This window comes from Sorex fumeus, unplaced genomic scaffold (assembly GCF_029834395.1).
Source record: "Sorex fumeus unplaced genomic scaffold, SorFum_2.1 ptg000007l, whole genome shotgun sequence".
Taxonomy (NCBI): domain Eukaryota; kingdom Metazoa; phylum Chordata; class Mammalia; order Eulipotyphla; family Soricidae; genus Sorex; species Sorex fumeus.
In genome coordinates this window covers 428,634-446,823 of record NW_026606064.1, presented here as the reverse complement: position 1 = coordinate 446,823, position 18,190 = coordinate 428,634, and the positions used below count along the sequence as shown (strand labels likewise).

Genomic DNA, 18,190 nt, shown 5'->3' with positions numbered 1-18,190 from the left:
TCAGGGCTTACTATTGGCTCTGCACTCAAGATCATTGCTAGCAGTCTTGCGGGGGTTGCCGGGAATCAAACGCTGATCTGCTGTGAGCTCTCTACCCACTGTACATCTTTCCAGCCCTGAAAACTTCCATTTGTTTGTTAACAGTCTTCTCTCTAGCACACTCCCACTCCCCTTTCTCCTAGGGGAGACCTCAGGGTCTGTGCTCCGTGTCTGGGCCCTCCTCAACCCTGACCTAGGATTCTCTGTGATTTGAATCTTCACTTGATTCATCACCAATTTCACACCCATTTATTGAAGATAATGACATAAGTTGATTTTTGAAACTGGGACACACTGAAACATAAAAGGGGGGTTTTATTTTACTTTAATTTAATTTATTTATTTATTTGCTTTTTTGGGTCATACCCGGTGATGCACAGGGGTTACTCCTGGCTCTGCGCTCAGGAATAACCCCTGGTGGTGCTCAGGGGACCGTATGGGATGCTGGGAATCGAACCTGGGTCAGCCACGTGCAAGGCAAACGCCTTACCTGCTGTGCTATTGCTCCAGCCCAAGAGGGGTTTTTTAATTCTCCCTGGGGTAATAGCGCGAATGGGACTTCTCCCCACCTAGACCTGGATTTGGCTCACAGCTTGGCTGGTTTTCAAGTGCAAGTGATCAAAAACTTCTATGCCAGAGTTTTGTCTTCCATGAAAAAATTATGGTTGTACAGCAGGTCCTCAAATAACCTTTCACTCAACATCATTTCTTGGGAACTTGATGAGGCAAAAAACATTTCAGGCTGAAGTTGCTATAAACAGCATATTCCAGGACCTAATTTCATTATATAGAGCTTCACTTCAAGTTGCAGTTTTCCAGAAACGATCTATGATGTTAACAGAACTTCCTGTACCTCAGCCCGAGTAATTGGGTGGCAGTAAAAATCAAATGAGCTAATACCTGCAAAGCATTCACAACAGAGATGGGTATACAGTAATCACTCAATACATTTAAATTATGATTATGATCACTTTCATATTCAGGATGTTCGCAAATTGTTTAACATCCCGAATCCAGTGATAATCGAATGTATTAATAGTGCATTTGACCACCCTCCACCTCTAGGTATCATCCTTACTACTACTGAGCTTCTTTTTCTTTTAGTTTGGGGCCACAGCAGATGGTGCGATGGTGGTTCAATGCTTATTCCTGGCTCTGTGCTCAGAGGTAACCCCTAGCAGTGTTTGAGGACCTTATGTGATGCTAGGGATAAAACTGGGGCCAGCCATGTGCAAGACCTGCACCTTAACTCTAGCAACTGCAAGACCTTATCTACTCCTGATTATGCAAGCATCATGTACCTGTGTCCCACAACACTTCCCTACCCACCTACCCATATTTCCTGCTTCTCTCTCCTATTTTGGGTTAAGCAACATCCCAAAGACAGAAAACAGTTATTGTGAAGTCAATTTCTTCATCAACACAGTGAATCAAAGAGACCTCCAGAGTAGATGGGATGTGGTTAGCACACCCGAGGCCTCCTGCAAAACCTTTTTACTGCCTTCACTGAGGTGTTGCATGAGGATTGCTGCCCAAAAGACACTATCGTGATCTTTCCTGAGTTCCTCCTCCTCCTGACAAGATGGGCTTCTGAGAAGAGAAGTCTGTCAAGGCCTGAAGCCTCCAAGGTAATGCTCTTGATTTCCTCTCCACAGAAAAAGTGCTCTTTCTTCTATGATCTGTTAAAGGTGGCACCTCCTATGCGACTGCGGATATCTGAAAGTTTTTAGTTGGTTTGCAACATAGAGTTTTAGAACATTTTACTTTGAGCACGGCTTTCCCTTAGCATTTGATTGTTGCCTGGTGCCAGGGTAAAAAATAATAGATATAATTATGCATGTTTTTTAAAAACAAAGTATCTATGTGCGCACTCTATCTCTCTCTCTCTCACTCTCTCTCTCTCTCTCTCCACACACACACACACACACACACACACACACACATACATACACCCTTAGATAGTTTGAATTCATGTGTCTGTGCCTGAATTTGGGTGTGAGCTCTGGTAAGAAGAGAGGGATTTGGAGAGTGAGTTTCAAAGGGAGGGTATCAAGAAGAGATACTGTAGATAAGGTTACCAGAATTGGGTTCCTTGCTTTTCAAGTTGCTGGTTGTGTGGCTTTGGGCAAGTTACTTAACTCCTGTTAGTTCCTTTCCTTATTCCTAAGATCACAAAAATAAATCTATAGGGATTGAGAACTAAATAAGTTAGCCACCCCTCCACCCCCTCCCAAATTTTTTTAGAATAAGGTCTACAACATGAAGTAACATGAAGTAGAAAAGAGATGGAACTGGCCCTTAAACATTATCTATACTTCATCTATTCAAAACAAAAGATAACTTGACCAAATTGTGGAACAGGTTAATTTTACCCGAAGCCTGAAAATCTATCTTAAAAAGTCAAATAATGGGACTAGAATAAATTGTTTCTCTCTGAACTCTCAGGAGTTTCTCAGTGTGAGAGACTTCAACCCTTGCAAATAGAGAGGGTTGAACAAAAAACTAGACTGAACTTTGCTGTAGAGAGGGGACAGGAATGAAAGTGGAGACAGACACTTGTAAGGAACTGTGAACTGGAAAGATGCCTTCAACTCACATAACTTCCACTGTATTAGATGCTTTATCTTGGATATAGACATATTTCCTGTTGGATATCATTTAGGGCCGTGATATTTAGCACGGGAGAGTCTCATTGCGACATTCTTACAAGTATACCTCTTGTACAAAAGACATTTGACACTCGTTAGAATTTATAAATTTTAAAAATCTCCCTCAATTTTTGCATATTTTTGAGCATGGGAAATGAGAGTTCCTTGTCATGTCACGTCTATCTCTAAAATGACAGTGTTCCTTAATGCTAGCATGAATATTGATATTTGTGTGAAACTTTTGAGGGGGTAAAGTAGCAACTGGAAATATGATTAAAATTAAAATGTGTTCTGACCATTTTCTCGTGCATTCCATGATTTGTTTCCATACTTCAATAAATGACATTCCCCTCCCATAATAGAGCATTAACAATATGAATTTTATCCCCCCCAAAGCATTATGTATTAACTTTGACAAAATTAATAAAGTGATTAAAGTGGATCTGTGAAATAATTTCCAGCAAAAAGTAAAAATTTAGACACTATTCTAAATACAAAGCCTATCATTTTGGCAAAATGGGCTTATAATTAATTCCCACCACCTACTCCATTAGTTATAAAAGAAAATAAGCACTTTATAATCCTTTGAGGAAACTTTGTACCACGTAGTTATATTGCTCAAGTTAAGGTATATATGTATATCTAGCACATTCTTTTGCCGTAATAACTGAAATGGTTGATGACCTTTATGCACAATACTTTGGGGTGCTTTTTTTTTTTGTCAAAAAGACAGTAGTTATTAGGTCAACATTTCTCCACTATTCATTAGATTAGGCACTGCATATATCATCAAAGTTTACCTTTGCAATAGGAATGCTGAATTAAATTATAAGTTATGAAAAAGGAGGTTTCTTCTACTAGATTGTATAATTTTGATGCAGATGAGGCAGAAATGGCAGCAGCGGGTCTCTGTTCATTCACGATTCCCAGGTTTTTCAATATTTTCAAGAATTGAATAATAAAGATACTCAGACTGAGAGTTGGAAAGCAGAAGAGTTTATTGGAAAGTAGAGGAGAAAATAGGAAGCTCACTGAGTGGGGAAGAACTTAGTATAGGATTAAGTTAGGGTAAGGGAGTTTAGTGGAGGCCTTTTTTGTTTTTTGTTTCAATTCTGTAGCTCAATTTTATTTTTTGTCTTTTGACAGTTTATATTTATTTTATTTTTTAAATTAAATCACCATGAGATACAGTGACAAAGCATTCATGTTTGAGTTTCAATGATACAATGACCAAACACCCATCCCTCCACCAGTGCCCATTCTCCACCAATGTCCCCAGAATACCCCCCCTTTGCCACCCTTCCCTGGCCTCCATGGCAGACAATTTCCCCCATACTCTCTCTCTACCTTTGGGAATTATGATTTGCAATACAGATACTGAGAGGCCATCAGGTTTGGTCCTTTATCTACTTTCAGCACACATCTCCCATCCAGAACAATCCCTCCAGTCATCATTGACTTAATGATCCCTTCTCTATTCCAGCTGCCTTCTCCCCCAGCTCATGAGGCAGGATTCCAACTATGGGCAGTATTCCTGGTCCTTGTGCCTACTGTCCTTGGGTGTCAGTCTCATATTATGCTATTTTATATTAGTGGAAGCCTTTTTAAGGGCTCTTGGTATCCCTTATGCATTGGCAAATGTTTGCAAATGATGCCAGAAAATCATAAGGATGCCTAGCTGATCTGCATCTTTCTGGGAATTCTTGCCCCTTATCTGAGTCTCCCTGTCAGCGTAGGCTCCAGGACAGAGTTTTGTGGTCCTAGAAATCTCTAGGACTGCTGGGACAGGACTTTGGGAATGAAATGTTTCAGGTCTATGGAGTAAGGTGGCAAGATGGATAACTGTGACTTCCTTCTTTACTGGCAAGATGAAAGAAATCTCCCATGCCTAATTATCAATTATCTAAGTTTTCCCGTCAGCCTAGACTCTAGAATTACTCATTATCTTAGTTTCCCTTTCAACTTAGAGTCCAGTGCAGAGTTTTATGTATCTGGGAAGCCTGGGGAATGATGAGACAGAACCTTGGGGGTGGAATGTGTGGCAGGTTGATAGGGGGAGAGATGAAATATCTGGAGAGAGGAAACAGGCTTTCTCTATCAAGTTACAAGGGGCAACTCAGGCTTCCACTTTCAATTTTAAGTGACCAAATTTGGATTTGAATGTCACTCCTTTCTTCTGCTTCAACTCTTTCCATAGTGCTCATTAGCTACATACAAAAAGGTATCTTCTCTATAGTAATTTATACAATGTCATTATTTTTAAATGTGAGACCTTAATGTCTCTGGTAAAACAGGAAGTCATTAATGAGTTGTATAAGTTAAAGTTACTCAATCCATCTATGCCTTAGTATTTGCCTCTTTAAAATAGAAATGAGGCTGGAGCAACAGTATAGCATGGCCAGCCTGGATAACTCTTGAGTGGAGAGCCAGAAATAACCCCTGAGTGGGGCCCAAAAGCCAATAAAATAAAACAAGAATGTAACAGAGAGATGATGGGAAAATAAAATGCATGAATGCAGTCACAGACACTAGGCAGTGCCTGGCACATAGCAGTTAGTACTTAATAAATGACAGTCATGGGTATCACGGGAGTGTGACTAAGGCAATTTTCTTCACATATGTACAATACCACTGTAGAGTGAAACCATAGACATGATTGGGTGGGATTTCTTGGAAGAGGGACAGGCACTACAGAGAATACCAGTGCTTGTCAAATTAAAAAGGAAGTGCTCTTGGCTACTCCAAAGTTAAGCAGAGTAATCAGGCTTTTTTAAAAAATCTAGTGAATTAAGTCCATCACTCCAAAAGCAATGGAATAAAATGAGGCAAAACCTCCAATATTTAGCCCCTCTCCCACCTTGTGCCCCTCGTGGAGGATCCTTTTGAAATTAGGATGAGCGCTAAGTTCTCCCGTTATATTAAACAGTGGTTGAAAGAAAAACACTGAAGCTTTGGATCTCTTTTCTCTAAGGCCATCCAGCTGTCAAGCTCCCATGGCCTCCCAAGAAACTGATAGTGCAGAGCAGGGCACAGCCCCAGAAGCTGGTAGCCCAGGGAGCAGGGCAGAACCAGAGGAGGTGAACGCTTCTACCTACCAGCCTATTGACGAACCACTCAAGTACCAGATGGAAACACAAGCCCTTGGGGTGAGTCCGTTTTTGTTAAAAAAAAGGTTTTAGACACCATGACCACTTGGCACCTGTATTGCAAACCATAATGCACAAAAGGAAAAGGAGAGAGAGAGAGAGAGATCAAGAAGGAAAGTGCCTCCCATAGAAGGAGGCTTGGGATGGGAGGTGGGGGATGGGAGGGAAACAGTGGGAGATGTACACTGGTGGAGAATGGGTGCTGGATCATTCATTGTACGACTGAAGCCCAATTATGAACAGTTTTGTGATGGTCTATCTCATGAACACTCAATTTAAAAGGTTTTAAAAAATTTTAAAAATGGGTTTAGGATAGAACAAAATAAATATTATGAAGCCTAAGTGTTACGGAATCAAAATCTGGAGGTTTGCTGCTAAAAAAGCTAATACCTGAGAACACGAGAATAGTTGTGTATGAACAGTTGTACTCAATTTGAGAAAGTGGACTTGGTTTTTTTTCACCAAATCATATTACTCTTAGGTTGGAATAAGAGGTTTATATGGAGCCGATGAGGAAAAGAAGTGGGAATAAAAACTGGGCAAGGGGGGAGGGGGGAGGGTTTCAGTCTTGTTTGTTCAGCTGGAGTCAGTGCTGAGGGTTTCAGTTCCTGACAAAGCCTTGAGGAAACATTGTTAAACAACAGATTCCTGGCAAACCCTTGAGAAAACATTATTAAACATCAGATTTTTCCGGGGAGCCAGGTGATAGCCCTCAGGGATTTCTTTGGTGTTTGTGATTTCCCATCCTGGACCTAATTTTAACATTTAGTGACTTTAACAAATGCAAGAGAGCAACTCTCAGTTAATGGGAGAGAGGGTTAAAATCTAGGGGGAATGACAGGCTATAAGAAGTATACGTGGGACCTAATTTTAACATCAAGTGAGTTTATTTTTTGTCTTTCTCCTATGACTTATTTTTTTTATAATTTTATTTTATTGAATCACCATGAGATACAGTTACAAGCTTTCATGTTTGAGTTACAACCATACAATGTTCAAACACCCATCCCTCCACCAGTGCACATTCCTCACCACCAATCTCCACAGTATAGCCCCCTTTTCCCACCCTCCCCTGCCTTCATGGCAGACAATTTCCCACATACTCTCTCTCTACTTTGGGGCATTGTGGTTTGCAACACAGATACTGAGAGATCATGACTTTTGGTCCTTTATCTACTTTCAGCACACATCTCCCATCCCGACCAATCCTTCCAACCATCATTTCCTTTTTTTTTAAATTTTATTGAATATGAAAAAATTTTTTATTGAATCTGCCTCTCTTGCAAATCACAGGACCCAAAAGGAGAGAGAGAGAGAGAACAAAAGGGAATGCCCTGCCACAGAGGCAGGGAGGGATGGGGGGCATGGGGGGTAGGAGGGATGATGGGATCCGTGGTAGTGGAGGATGGGCACTGGTGGAGGGATGGGTACTTGATCACTGTATAACTGAAACCCAAGCACAAAAATTTGTATTTCTATAACTGTACCTCATGGTGTTTCATTAATTAAAAAAATAAATAAAAAAATAAAAAAAATAAATTTTATTGAATCGCCATGAGATGGTTACAATCACACAATGATCAAACACCCATCCCTCCACCAGTGCACATTCCCTTCCACCAATATCCTCGGTATATGCCCCCTTTCCCACCCTCCCCCTGCTTCCATGGCAGACAACATTCCCCATACTCTCTACTTTGGGGAATTATAGTTTGCAATACTGACACTGAGAGCCAACCATCATTTTCTTAGTTATCCCGTCTCTATTCCAGCTGCCTTCCCCCCTGCCCCCCTTGCTTATGAGACAGGCTTCAAACTATGGAGCAATCTTCCTGGTCCTTGTGTCTACCATCCTAACATCAAGTGACCTTAACATTAAATGCAGGAAGGAGAGCAACCCTCAGTTAATGGGAGAGAGGATCAAAGTTTAGGGTGAATGACAGGCTGTAAGAAGCATAGATGTGGAGCACAGAAGGAATCTGGAATGCATGCTCACTTTCCTAAGGGGGAATTTCGGAAGTACTTGTTACTGAGTCAAGGATGTTGCAGCCTTATGAAAAGATTAGAATGTATTTGAGACCTGGAAGCACCATCTCATGGTAGAAAACATACCAATACGGGAAAATGGACTTTTAAATCTGATCATCTCCAGTGGAAGACTGAGCTCTATATTAAAAGATTTAAACTGAGGGCAAAGTCATGTAGGGAACTGCTTAGCATCTGTTTGCCCTCAACATATTTTGCCTTGAAAACGTGCTGAGATTATTTGATCATTTTCATTTTATTTTTTTTATTGGTCCTATCTTCTTTGCTCTTCTTCCACTTTCTGAAAGAACTTGAGAGTGAACAGAAATAGAGAGCTGAAGATGAAGGGATCCCCAGGAATTGATGGCTTTATAGCAAGGAACAAAATTTCCCAGGGTGCACTCTTGCCCAATTAGCTTAATTACTTAATCACTTAACTTCCCATTAGTGTCGATTTGCTCGAGCGGGCGCCAGTAACGTCTCCATTTGTCCCTGTCGCGAGCTAGTATAGCCCAATGGCATCTGTTCGCTCTGGGAACATGAAGAGCCTCAAACCGATCGTTCATGATCTTGACGAAGAAGTCTGACCATCTGGTAGGTGGGCGGCCACACGGTCTTTTGACATCCCGTGGAATCCAGTCAGTAACAGCTCTAGTCCAGCAGTCGTCTTTAAATCTCATTACGTGACCAGCCTATCTGATTTTTGACACTTTGGCAAATGAGACAGCGTCCCTGATTCTTGATCGTCGATGGATGTCGGAACTCCGGAACTCCAATTAGCTTAGGCATAAATTTTAAACCAATTTGAATACTGACATTTTTTTTAGAATTTTCTAAGTAAAGTTAATGTCTTCTCAATGTACACTGGGATATGATCTGATCATTCTGTCACTTTTTTTTTTACTTTCCAGGCTGTCCAGATCCTAACTGGCGTACTGGTTCTGGCTCTTGGTGCTGTACTAGGCATGCTACAGTACCTATCGAATCTCCGACATGCCTTTTTCTTTACCTTCTACACAGGGTACCCATTCTGGGGTGCTGTATTTGTAAGTATGAAATTCCCCAGAGCATACAGAATTTCTTAGATACCACAGCTAGAAATGTTATTATCAACATATAACTCTCAGGTTATTTGAAAAAAAAAACAGTAGCATGTCAAAATAATAATTGAACACTGGGTAGGTAGAATTGAACACTTAGACCTGTAAATGATATTTTAAAACATTTATTCTAATTAATTAGACCCTGACAGGAAGCTTGGGTAGGAGGAGGATGATATTATACATAACATAATAATATAAATAAGTGTTTATATTTTATATAAACATAAGGATAAAGGCAATTGCATAATATTTTATTTAGTATATATTAAATGTATACCCACAAAACTTGTAAAAATAAAAATGAAGTGATTACTCAAAAGATAAATAATTAAAACTACTTTAATTTACATTGAATGATGAGCAATATCAAGCATAATTTTTGCGTTCTGGGATTTGAATTTTTTTTTAAGTTTGCATGGTGTATGTTGATAAAAGGGAAGGCCAAGAAAAAACAGTGGAGAGTTCTTTATCTGTTTCATTTCCCTTTTTAAACAGTATATTAGTTCAGGATCCATCACTGTTGCAGCTGGAAGTAAACCCACAAAAACATTGGTAAGAGGCTGTTCTTCCTCTTTCACTATGATCAAAAGAGTAGAAATATGTTTTTCCATTGACAGTAGGAGAATTAAGATTGATGAATCCAACTGATGCAGTGTCATTTAAAGAGAAAAATTTCTTACAGTATTCAGATGGTAAATCACCAGAATAGCATTCAGGGAGTATATGCAACTATTGGCATGATTACTCAGAATATCTGATGCATCTAAAACTTAGGAAAAAATTTTCTTGATCCTTATTGGGTCACTAAATTTGACCAAATCTAATTATTTCACATGAATTCCCACAATTAGTTCCACAACTGAGATCAGAAATTCTCTTCTTTCTGTGATTTCTTAAATAGAGATAAATTTCTATAATACGTTCTCACTAAATCATAAATTTCTCTTTTTTTCCCCTCCTCAATACACTCTACTCCTCCCTAGGTGACTATTCATATACTATCTCCAACACCAATTATTTGATCATTTTCATTTTATTTTATTTTTTGTTGGTCCTATCTTCTTTTTCTTTTATTCTTACTCTCTGCTGATAAACTTGCTTTCTGTTCTGAGAAAACACAAGCCATCAGAAGGGAACATTCAGGTCCTCACCGCAACCTCAACTTCCTGGACCAGATCTGCATCAGTAGTTTTTCATTTTAGCCTTTTTCCTTAGGTGGTCCCTTTGCCATCTTTATAAAAGACAGTCCCATCTACACTACTCCTAGATTCCGTTGCTTTTTCCTACACAAGTGCATCAGTCATCTGTCTTTACTAGCTATTAAATCAGCCTGTAAGCAACCAATTACTGCTTTTACCTTATAAAACTAGACCTTATTTTCTGCTTCTGACTCCAGCTTGCAGATTATTTAGATTTCTAAGCCCTGGTTTTCAGTTCCTCTCTAAATAGTTTCTACCAAGCCCGTTCCTGGACTTTACTTTCTTCACTAACACACACCTCTGTAACTGTTCTCTTTAAGGTCACCTATGTTTTCTATGATGTCAACAATCATCAATCATCAATCTTGTTCTATGAACAGTGTTTAGCACACAGTTGGTGTGTTCCTTCTTGCAATACTTTTTATTTGACTTTCAGGATGCCTTTTTATTTCATTTTTAATTAGCTTATTTTCCTCCTTTTCTCTTAGTTTCTCTGTAGCAAACTCATTTTCCAATTCTTTTTTTCTCTCAATTTTTTTTTTACGTCCTGCTGTGCTCAGGCCTTGCTCCTGGCTCCATGCTCAGGGACTGCTTTTGGTGGTGCATATGTGGTTGGCCATATGTGGTGATGGCAACTGAACCTTGATGGACCTGTGCAAGAGAAGTATACTATCTGAGGCAGATTGAAAGGGGAGGGTCTATGGCAATGGAATTTCTGAGAAGTAATAAATTCAGTAACACTGAAGCTGCAAGAATTAAGGCCTAGGCCTGATAAGATCTTCCTGGAACCAGTGATGATCCTGAGGAGGCTGGACCCCACAGAGGCACAAGCTTCAGCAGAGACAGAGACACAGTTAAGGACCTGAGGGAGATTTGGCACCTGATTGACCCCCACCTCTTCCAGAAAATCTCCAGATCAAGGCAACCCCCCTTGGCAGCCGCTCTAATAATGAACTCTTACCTAGCTAGAAGTCCCCACATGGGGACAGGGTGGAAAAACTCTATAAAAGTTACCTTGAGGGGTTGGAGCAATAGCACAGTGGGTAGGGCATTTGCCTTGCATGCGGCCAACCCGAGTTCGATTCCCAGCATCCTATATGGTTCCCTGAGCACCACCGGGGGTAATTCCTAAGTGCAGAGCCAGGAGTAACCCCTGTGCATCGCTGGGTGTGACCTAAAAAGCAAAAAAAAAAAAAAAAAGCTACCTTGAACAAAGGAAGGGTGTGCATATACTACCTGAGCCCAAGTACTGCTTGTGCCCACATGGCCAAGCACATCAGGTGCCTGAGCACATGTGGTGCCCTCATCTCCCCTTTTGAGATGTTTACTGAGGCTCTCTCTCCAGCTTTGGAGAAGCCCACCTTCTCCCTTCAAACGGTTCTCTCTCTCTCTCTCTCTCTCTCTCTCTCTCTCTCTCTCTCTCCTTCCTATTCCTAAAAAACCTCCAGATAAGGTTTGTTTTACCTTCACTGCTTGTTCGTTCCTGAAATTCTTTTCTGAGAGCTAAGACAAAAACTTGAAAACCCTGGGTCAGATTTAGGGCTGACTTGCCTTTCCTGCAAAAACCACTTCCTCACTCCAGTCTGAGCGAGGTGAGGCTCAGAGTCTTCATGGTTCAGAGGTGGTGGGAATTAACTCCTGTGCTGGCTCAGAAGACAGGTGTGGTTTAGTGTGGCTCGGTGGGGCTCTGGCCTGTGCCATGTAGGGGCTCATCCTCAGACTTTACCTGTCCTAGCCTTCTCATCCGGCCTTGGGGTGACAGAAACAGATCTGGAGAAAGTGACCGTCTCTCCTTCCCACTTCACACATGCCACCCATGGAGACCCACTGGCTTCATATCTGCTGTACTATTGCTCCCAAACATTTTAATGTTGGATTCCCTGAGCTCAATTCTTTGTGATCTTCTCACTCTCTGGTGGTCTCCTGCATTCTCATATGTTTGAAAAACATCTGTCTCCATAACCTTGAAATAAATATTTCAACCTGATCTCTCCTAAGCCCCAACTAATATATCTGTAGCACTGTAGCACTGTCCTCCTGTTGTTCATCGATTTGCTCAAGCAGGCACCAGTAACGTCTCCATTGTGAGACTTGTTATTGTTTTTGGCATATTGAATAAGCAACGGGGAGCTTGCCAGGCTCTGCTGTGAGGGTGGGCTCTGCTGTCGGTAGCTTGCCGGGCTCTCCGAGAGGGACAACGTGTTACCACTGCGTGGTTCCACTAGGGCTCGAACCCAGGACCTTCTGTGTGTAAAGCAGACGTGACTGTAAAATAGATAGAAGTGCCCAGAGATAGTACAGTGGGTAAGGCACTTGCCTTGCAGCAATGATCCAAGTTTGATCCTTTCCACTGCATTTGGTCCCTGAGCCCTGCCAGGAGGGTTCCCTGAACTTAAAGTCAGGAGTAAGCCCTGAGCAGGGCTGGACATGGCCCAACAACAACAATGACAACAAACATCCAGGAAGCCAAAACTCAACTCCTCAGTCTTCTTCCTCAGACTTTCTATATCCATTGTCTGCCCCATGTCAGTGGATGGTGATTTTAGCTTTCTAATTTCTGAGGCTTCAGGATTCTTCCTTTTTCTTTCCCTGCTTCATTCCTTCTCTGCATTTCTTCTTTCTCCTCCTTTCTCCTCTTTTTCTTCTCTTTTCACCTTCTCCTAACTTGCTACCAAGTCTCCTCCTTTCTCCTTTTCTTTGATAATTTTCCCTTCCTCTTGCTCCTAACTCTCCCCATATGCCCTCCACTCTTTCTTCATCTTCTTCCTTCTTTTATTCTAATCCTCTCTTCCCTTTTCTGTCTCTTCCTGCACTTTGTCATCAAAATTCCAGTTTCCTATGTTTCAACTGCACCAAAATTGCATCTTTTCTCATCTTTATGAAGATTGCACCTCATCTCTCTTAATTGGTCTATGTGCTTCCATCCTTGGTCCTGTCTAAACTGGTCTCATTTGAGACATCAAGAGTATTCTCACTAAAATGTAAGTCTATTTGGTTACCCATTTGCTCAAAATCTCCTGGCTATTTCTCTCATTTGTTTTACATTGATAGTAAGATGTTCTTTCCATGGTCTTCAGCATCCTGTGTGATATTTTTCTGTTCAACCTCCCTCCCTCCCTCTGAATTTTCTAATTTTATCTACTCTGGTTACTCCTTTTTAGTCACATTTCCCCCATTGCTTCCCTGAAAGACTTTGGCATCAGAAATTCAACCTAAGAGTTTTCTTGACTTCAAGCACTTCCCTTAGATAGCCTTTATTGCTATTCACCTCAGCTCCTTTCTGTCTTTCCTGAAGTACCATTCCTATTTAATGACACTAAATCTACACATCTACACTCCTCCCTCTGGATTTCTGGGTCCTCCTTATTCCACTCTCTTATCCTATAATACCTAAGTCACTTAGTGAAAATGTACACTAGGGCTGGAGCCATAATATACCACATAGGTAGCTTGCCTTGCACACAGCCGACCTGGGTTCCACTGGATTCAGGTTCCATCCCCTACATCCCATATGGTTTCCTGAGCATCATCAGAAATAATTCTCGGGTGCAGAGCCAGGGATAATCCCTGAGTCTTGCAGGATGTGGCCCCCAAACAATAAGAAACATAAATTAAAATGCATCCTAGTTGGCTTATTATATGTCACTGTCTTCTGTGATATCTGTGCTTTCAATGATTTAACTGCTACTGAAATTAAGTTCCATGAGAGAGGATAGAGGGGCTCTGGCTTGCTGCTTGATGTTTGCCCAACATCTAAGATGGTATAGACAGCCTTATTCCAATTTGTTCGAATGAATAATAATCAAAGGAATGATCTATGTGGTGGCTATTTTAATCGAAAAACCTTGTTCTTTTTTAGGTGCAAAATGCCTTTGGGATAAACATTTCCAGTGCTACAATTGCACTAACCGGAATTGTTTTCCTCTCACTGAATTTAGCAGTTAATATTAAGTCACTCCAGGGCTGTCAGTCATCGCAGTCAAAGGACTTATGCATATCCATGGGATCCTCATCAACTGTATGTTTTAAAAGATAACAGTTAATTAAATTATAAAATATGTCACAAATCACAAATCATCCTGTTATTCGTCGATTGCCTCGAGCAGCCAGCGAGTTGTCACGGTGGTGGCTGTGGATGCCGGGGCTTCTGCCCTCCCCCGACCCCCTCTGAGAAGCCACCAGAGGTCTGGGCACCAGGGTACCTGAAATTATTCTCAGTTTGGCATCTCCACAGAGGATATTAGTGAAGCAGATTGAGTTGAGCCCTTGGCGTGTGGTGTGGCTGCTAAGGCTTTGGGACGGCAGGCATGTGGCCTGCCCACCTCCTAGAAGCACCCCAGAGTTTTCAGCCTAGATGACCATGTGCCCATGAAGTTTAGCTGCTTGGTTTGCATCTCCTTAGTCTTGAATCGGTAGAGCAGGGTCGGTGAGTGAGATCACATTGCAGTGGTTATCTTCAACCATTTAAATTGTACCCAATAGTGGGGTGGAGTGATAGAGCAGCAGGTAGGATATTTGACTTGCACAGAGCTGATCTGAGTTTGATCCATGCCATCTTATGTGGTCCCCTGAGCACTGCCAGGAGTGATTCCTGAGTTCATAGCCAGGAGTAACCCCTGAATATTGCTGGGTGTGGGTCCTAAACCAATAAATAAATAAATAAATAAATAACAAAATAAAATGCATCCAGTAGTTTGCTTACTGAAACTAGCTTCAGTGATTTTTTACAACTTTGTGATTTGGAATTTTCAAATAATGATTGAAATTCAGAATGATTTCACTTTTAAATTTATACTTTCAAAGGGCCCTCCCGTTGATCATCGATTTGCTCGAGCGGGCCCAGTAACGTCTCCATTGGAGACTTTGTTGTTACTGTGTCTGGCATATCGAATACTCTCGGTAGCTTGCCGGGCTCTCCGAGAGGGGCGGAGGAATCGAACTCGGGTTGGCCATGTTGGCTGCATACAAGGCAGACGCCCTACCTGCTGTGCTATCGTGAAAGTTTTTAAATAACATTTTTTTTTTTTGCTTTTTGGGTCACACCCAGTGATGCTCAGGGGTTACTTCTGGCTCTGCACTCAAGAATTACCCCTGGCAGTGCTCAGGGGACCATATGGGATGCTGAGAATCGAACCCGGGTCAGTCGTGTGCTATTGCTCCAGCCCCTTAAATAATATTTTTAAATTATTATTTTAATTTAATTATTTCCCTTTCTTAAAGATTACTCAGAAATTGATATTTTTCTTAAAATTTATGCATTTGTCTGAGATTTTTATGAATTACTTTTACTGACTCATTTCTAATACTTTTGCTAGCTGACATTCCTCATAAATCTTGATCTCTTTTGCTTTGGTATGTTTTTAATCATCTTAGCTTATCCTCGTTTGAATGGGTTTATCCTAGTTTATCCTAGTTTAAATGCATCCGATGGTATTTTTTTTTCCTGCAGAGCAATATTAATGTTTTTGTGATACCAGAAAGATTACTGGAAAATAATTTTGTGTTTAATATTTTAACTCAGTATTTTAGTTCCAGGAATCTTTGAAACACCTTTACTTAAATCTTTGAAATACTATTCGGGTAGGGCGTTCGCCTTACAAGCGGCCAACATGGCCGACCCGAGTTCGATTCCTCCGCCCCTCTCGGAGAGCCCGGCAAGCTACCGAGAGTATTCGATATCCCAGACACAGTAACAACAAAGTCTCCAATGGAGACGTTACTGGGCCCGCTCGAGCAAATTGCATTATCACAGTTTATAATAGCATTGAAATCATTCTTTCATGCTTGCCATTCAGCTACACTAGTTCCTCCACTAATGTGTTAAGATCCCTCCATCACTGCTTCTCACTGGCACCCCCCATCCCTTTAGTTCTCAGTTCCCAGTTCCCCTGAAACTGGGAGCAAATCTCAGTATTTGATCTTTGAATTACTATTAATAATTGGTGGAGAATTCATTTTGTCTGTTTCCCTGAACTGCTTACTCATGTCCTTAATATGCTATTACTTAAATTGGTAGATGTTAGTGGTAATATCAGAATTTTGCTGCTATCATTACTGTCCCCCATGATTATTTAAAATGGATTTATAATAGAAATATAACACATTTCTCCAGGGAAAATATCTTCAGTCTAATAAACTGACATTGCCGCTCTTGTAAAGAACTGCTGTCTTAAGATTAGCTTGTGGTGCATCTTGTTCTGTTTAATGAGAGCTTGTAATTTGGTTTCTCTGGGTTTGATATGAGGCATCATTTCCCCTAGGGCCTTGTGTGCCTAATGCTGATCCTGACCTTGCTGGAATTATGCATAACCATGTATATCATAATCATGTGGTTCAAAGTAAACTGCTGTGAATCAAGACAGGTGAGTTTGTTTAAATGACTCAAACTTCTATGTGATATTGTGTGGGGCTTCTGGAATTTGTTATAAAAATGCTAGAGATAAATAAACCTAGGAAAGGTGTGTGTACTTATTATTTAAGGGCACATACTTTTTTAAAAAAACTGAATCACTATGAGATTCACAGTTACAAAGTTGTTCATGATTGGGTTTCAGTCACACATGTTCCAACACCTGACCTTCACCAGTGCTTATTCCCCACGACCAATGTCTCTAATGTTCCCCCGCTGCCAGTCTGCCTCTAGGGCAGACACTTGTCTTCTTTCTCTCCAGCACACATTTATAAATTAAAATGGGTTAAAATGTAATTATTTTTATTTAAGCTGTCCATCCAGAAAGGAGAGAAATCACAGGTTATTTCTAGATTTTAGGTCTCTTAATCACAAAATGGGCATATTTTGTTCTCTTCTAATGCTTGTTGTAAGGAATGTGTAGATAACGCAGTATAGTATAAAGCATAAAGTATAAAGTATAAAGTATAGTATAAGGCATGAGTGAACACTACCCAGGACAAACATAATAGAAAGGGATAGAAGAAAAGAAAGGTGATGATCTTATTCTTGAAGATTGATGTTTTCTTTACCAGGAAACTTTCTCACTCCCATATTCAGTGGAAAAAGGAATGCCTTCTGATGGAAATAAATGAGACATCAAGAAAACACAATTTTAAATCTCCGATGAGTCACAGACCTATTCAAAAACTCAAACATGAACCCGTGGCACAAACTACGAGAAACTTTCACCTGGAAATTTTCTCAGACATCCAAGTATGAAAACATTGTGTAATAGCTTAGCATCAGGGGAACCATCTTGTCCTATGATCACCATTTTGTTCTTTCATTTTGACTTAGACCAGGACCCATGAATAGCTGCCTACAGATGTGGCTTGTGATTATGACCAGTAAGTGACACTTCCTGAGAACCGTAATTAAAGTTGGAATGCCTAAATAATCTTTAAATCCAGTGACAAGGATTTCCTGTGACAGTAAACCCCAGAAATAATCACTTATTGATCATGACCAGAAACAGCAATTTCCAAAGTGCTGACTGCAGAAATTAACCATGTGGTGGTAACTAGATTTCCCACCATTGTAGCTAAACCATTAGCTTGATGCAAATCTTCTGCTTCTGTAAATCAGCTTTCTGCTTGCTTGACACTCTAATAGAGGGATATATGGAAACCCTTAAAAGGCTGGAGAAAGTGCAAATAGACTTTTTTTTGATTTGCGTTTGATTGACAGTCACCAGCTTATAAGCACCTCAAAATTTTTGTTTCTCTGAGTCTCTGATTTGCACCCCATAACAATTGGACCTTTAACTCCATCTTTTCTGTCCTAACAATATAATTCTTTAGGAATTCTTAGTTTTGTAATGTCCATCCTCAAACTTCAAGATTGTTCCCAGAAATCTTTTCTTTGTTGTCCTCATCTATTCTACTGCCTGTAGGCTTAAAGAATAAAAGTAGAATAATTTCTATTTCAAGTTACACAGAAATGACTGCATTTTTCTTTGAAGCAGTGTCATTACAGGATCAAGATCAATGGTTACCTATTTCAGGAACAAAACTAGTGTGTATTGAAATGCTCATGTATTGAGAAATAGTCATATACTGAGTATTGACTATTCAAATAC

The 18,190-nt window shown here is 40.5% G+C and overlaps 1 protein-coding gene across 1 annotated transcript; it reads left to right on the top strand.

The window, feature by feature from the left end:
* The first annotated feature begins 5,680 nt into the window (after positions 1–5,680).
* MS4A3 (membrane spanning 4-domains A3) lies at positions 5,681–17,327 on the top strand. The gene is made up of 6 exons (XM_056106583.1): positions 5,681–5,833; positions 8,770–8,904; positions 9,457–9,513; positions 14,020–14,178; positions 16,421–16,522; positions 17,145–17,327. The coding sequence occupies exons 1-6, from the start codon at positions 5,681–5,683 to the stop codon at positions 17,202–17,204; spliced, it is 666 nt and encodes a 221-aa protein (XP_055962558.1). The 3' UTR covers positions 17,205–17,327.
* The last annotated feature ends 863 nt before the right edge of the window (positions 17,328–18,190 follow it).

Coding starts and splice junctions, on each gene's coding strand:
- MS4A3 (XM_056106583.1), top strand. CDS start 5,681: ATGGCCTCCCAAGAAACTGATAGTGCAGAGCAGGGCACAGCCCCAGAA. Junction 9,514..14,019: donor GTAAACCCACAAAAACATTG/GTAAGAGGCTGT, acceptor GTTCTTTTTTAG/GTGCAAAATGCCTTTGGGAT. Junction 16,523..17,144: donor ACTGCTGTGAATCAAGACAG/GTGAGTTTGTTT, acceptor TTTCTTTACCAG/GAAACTTTCTCACTCCCATA.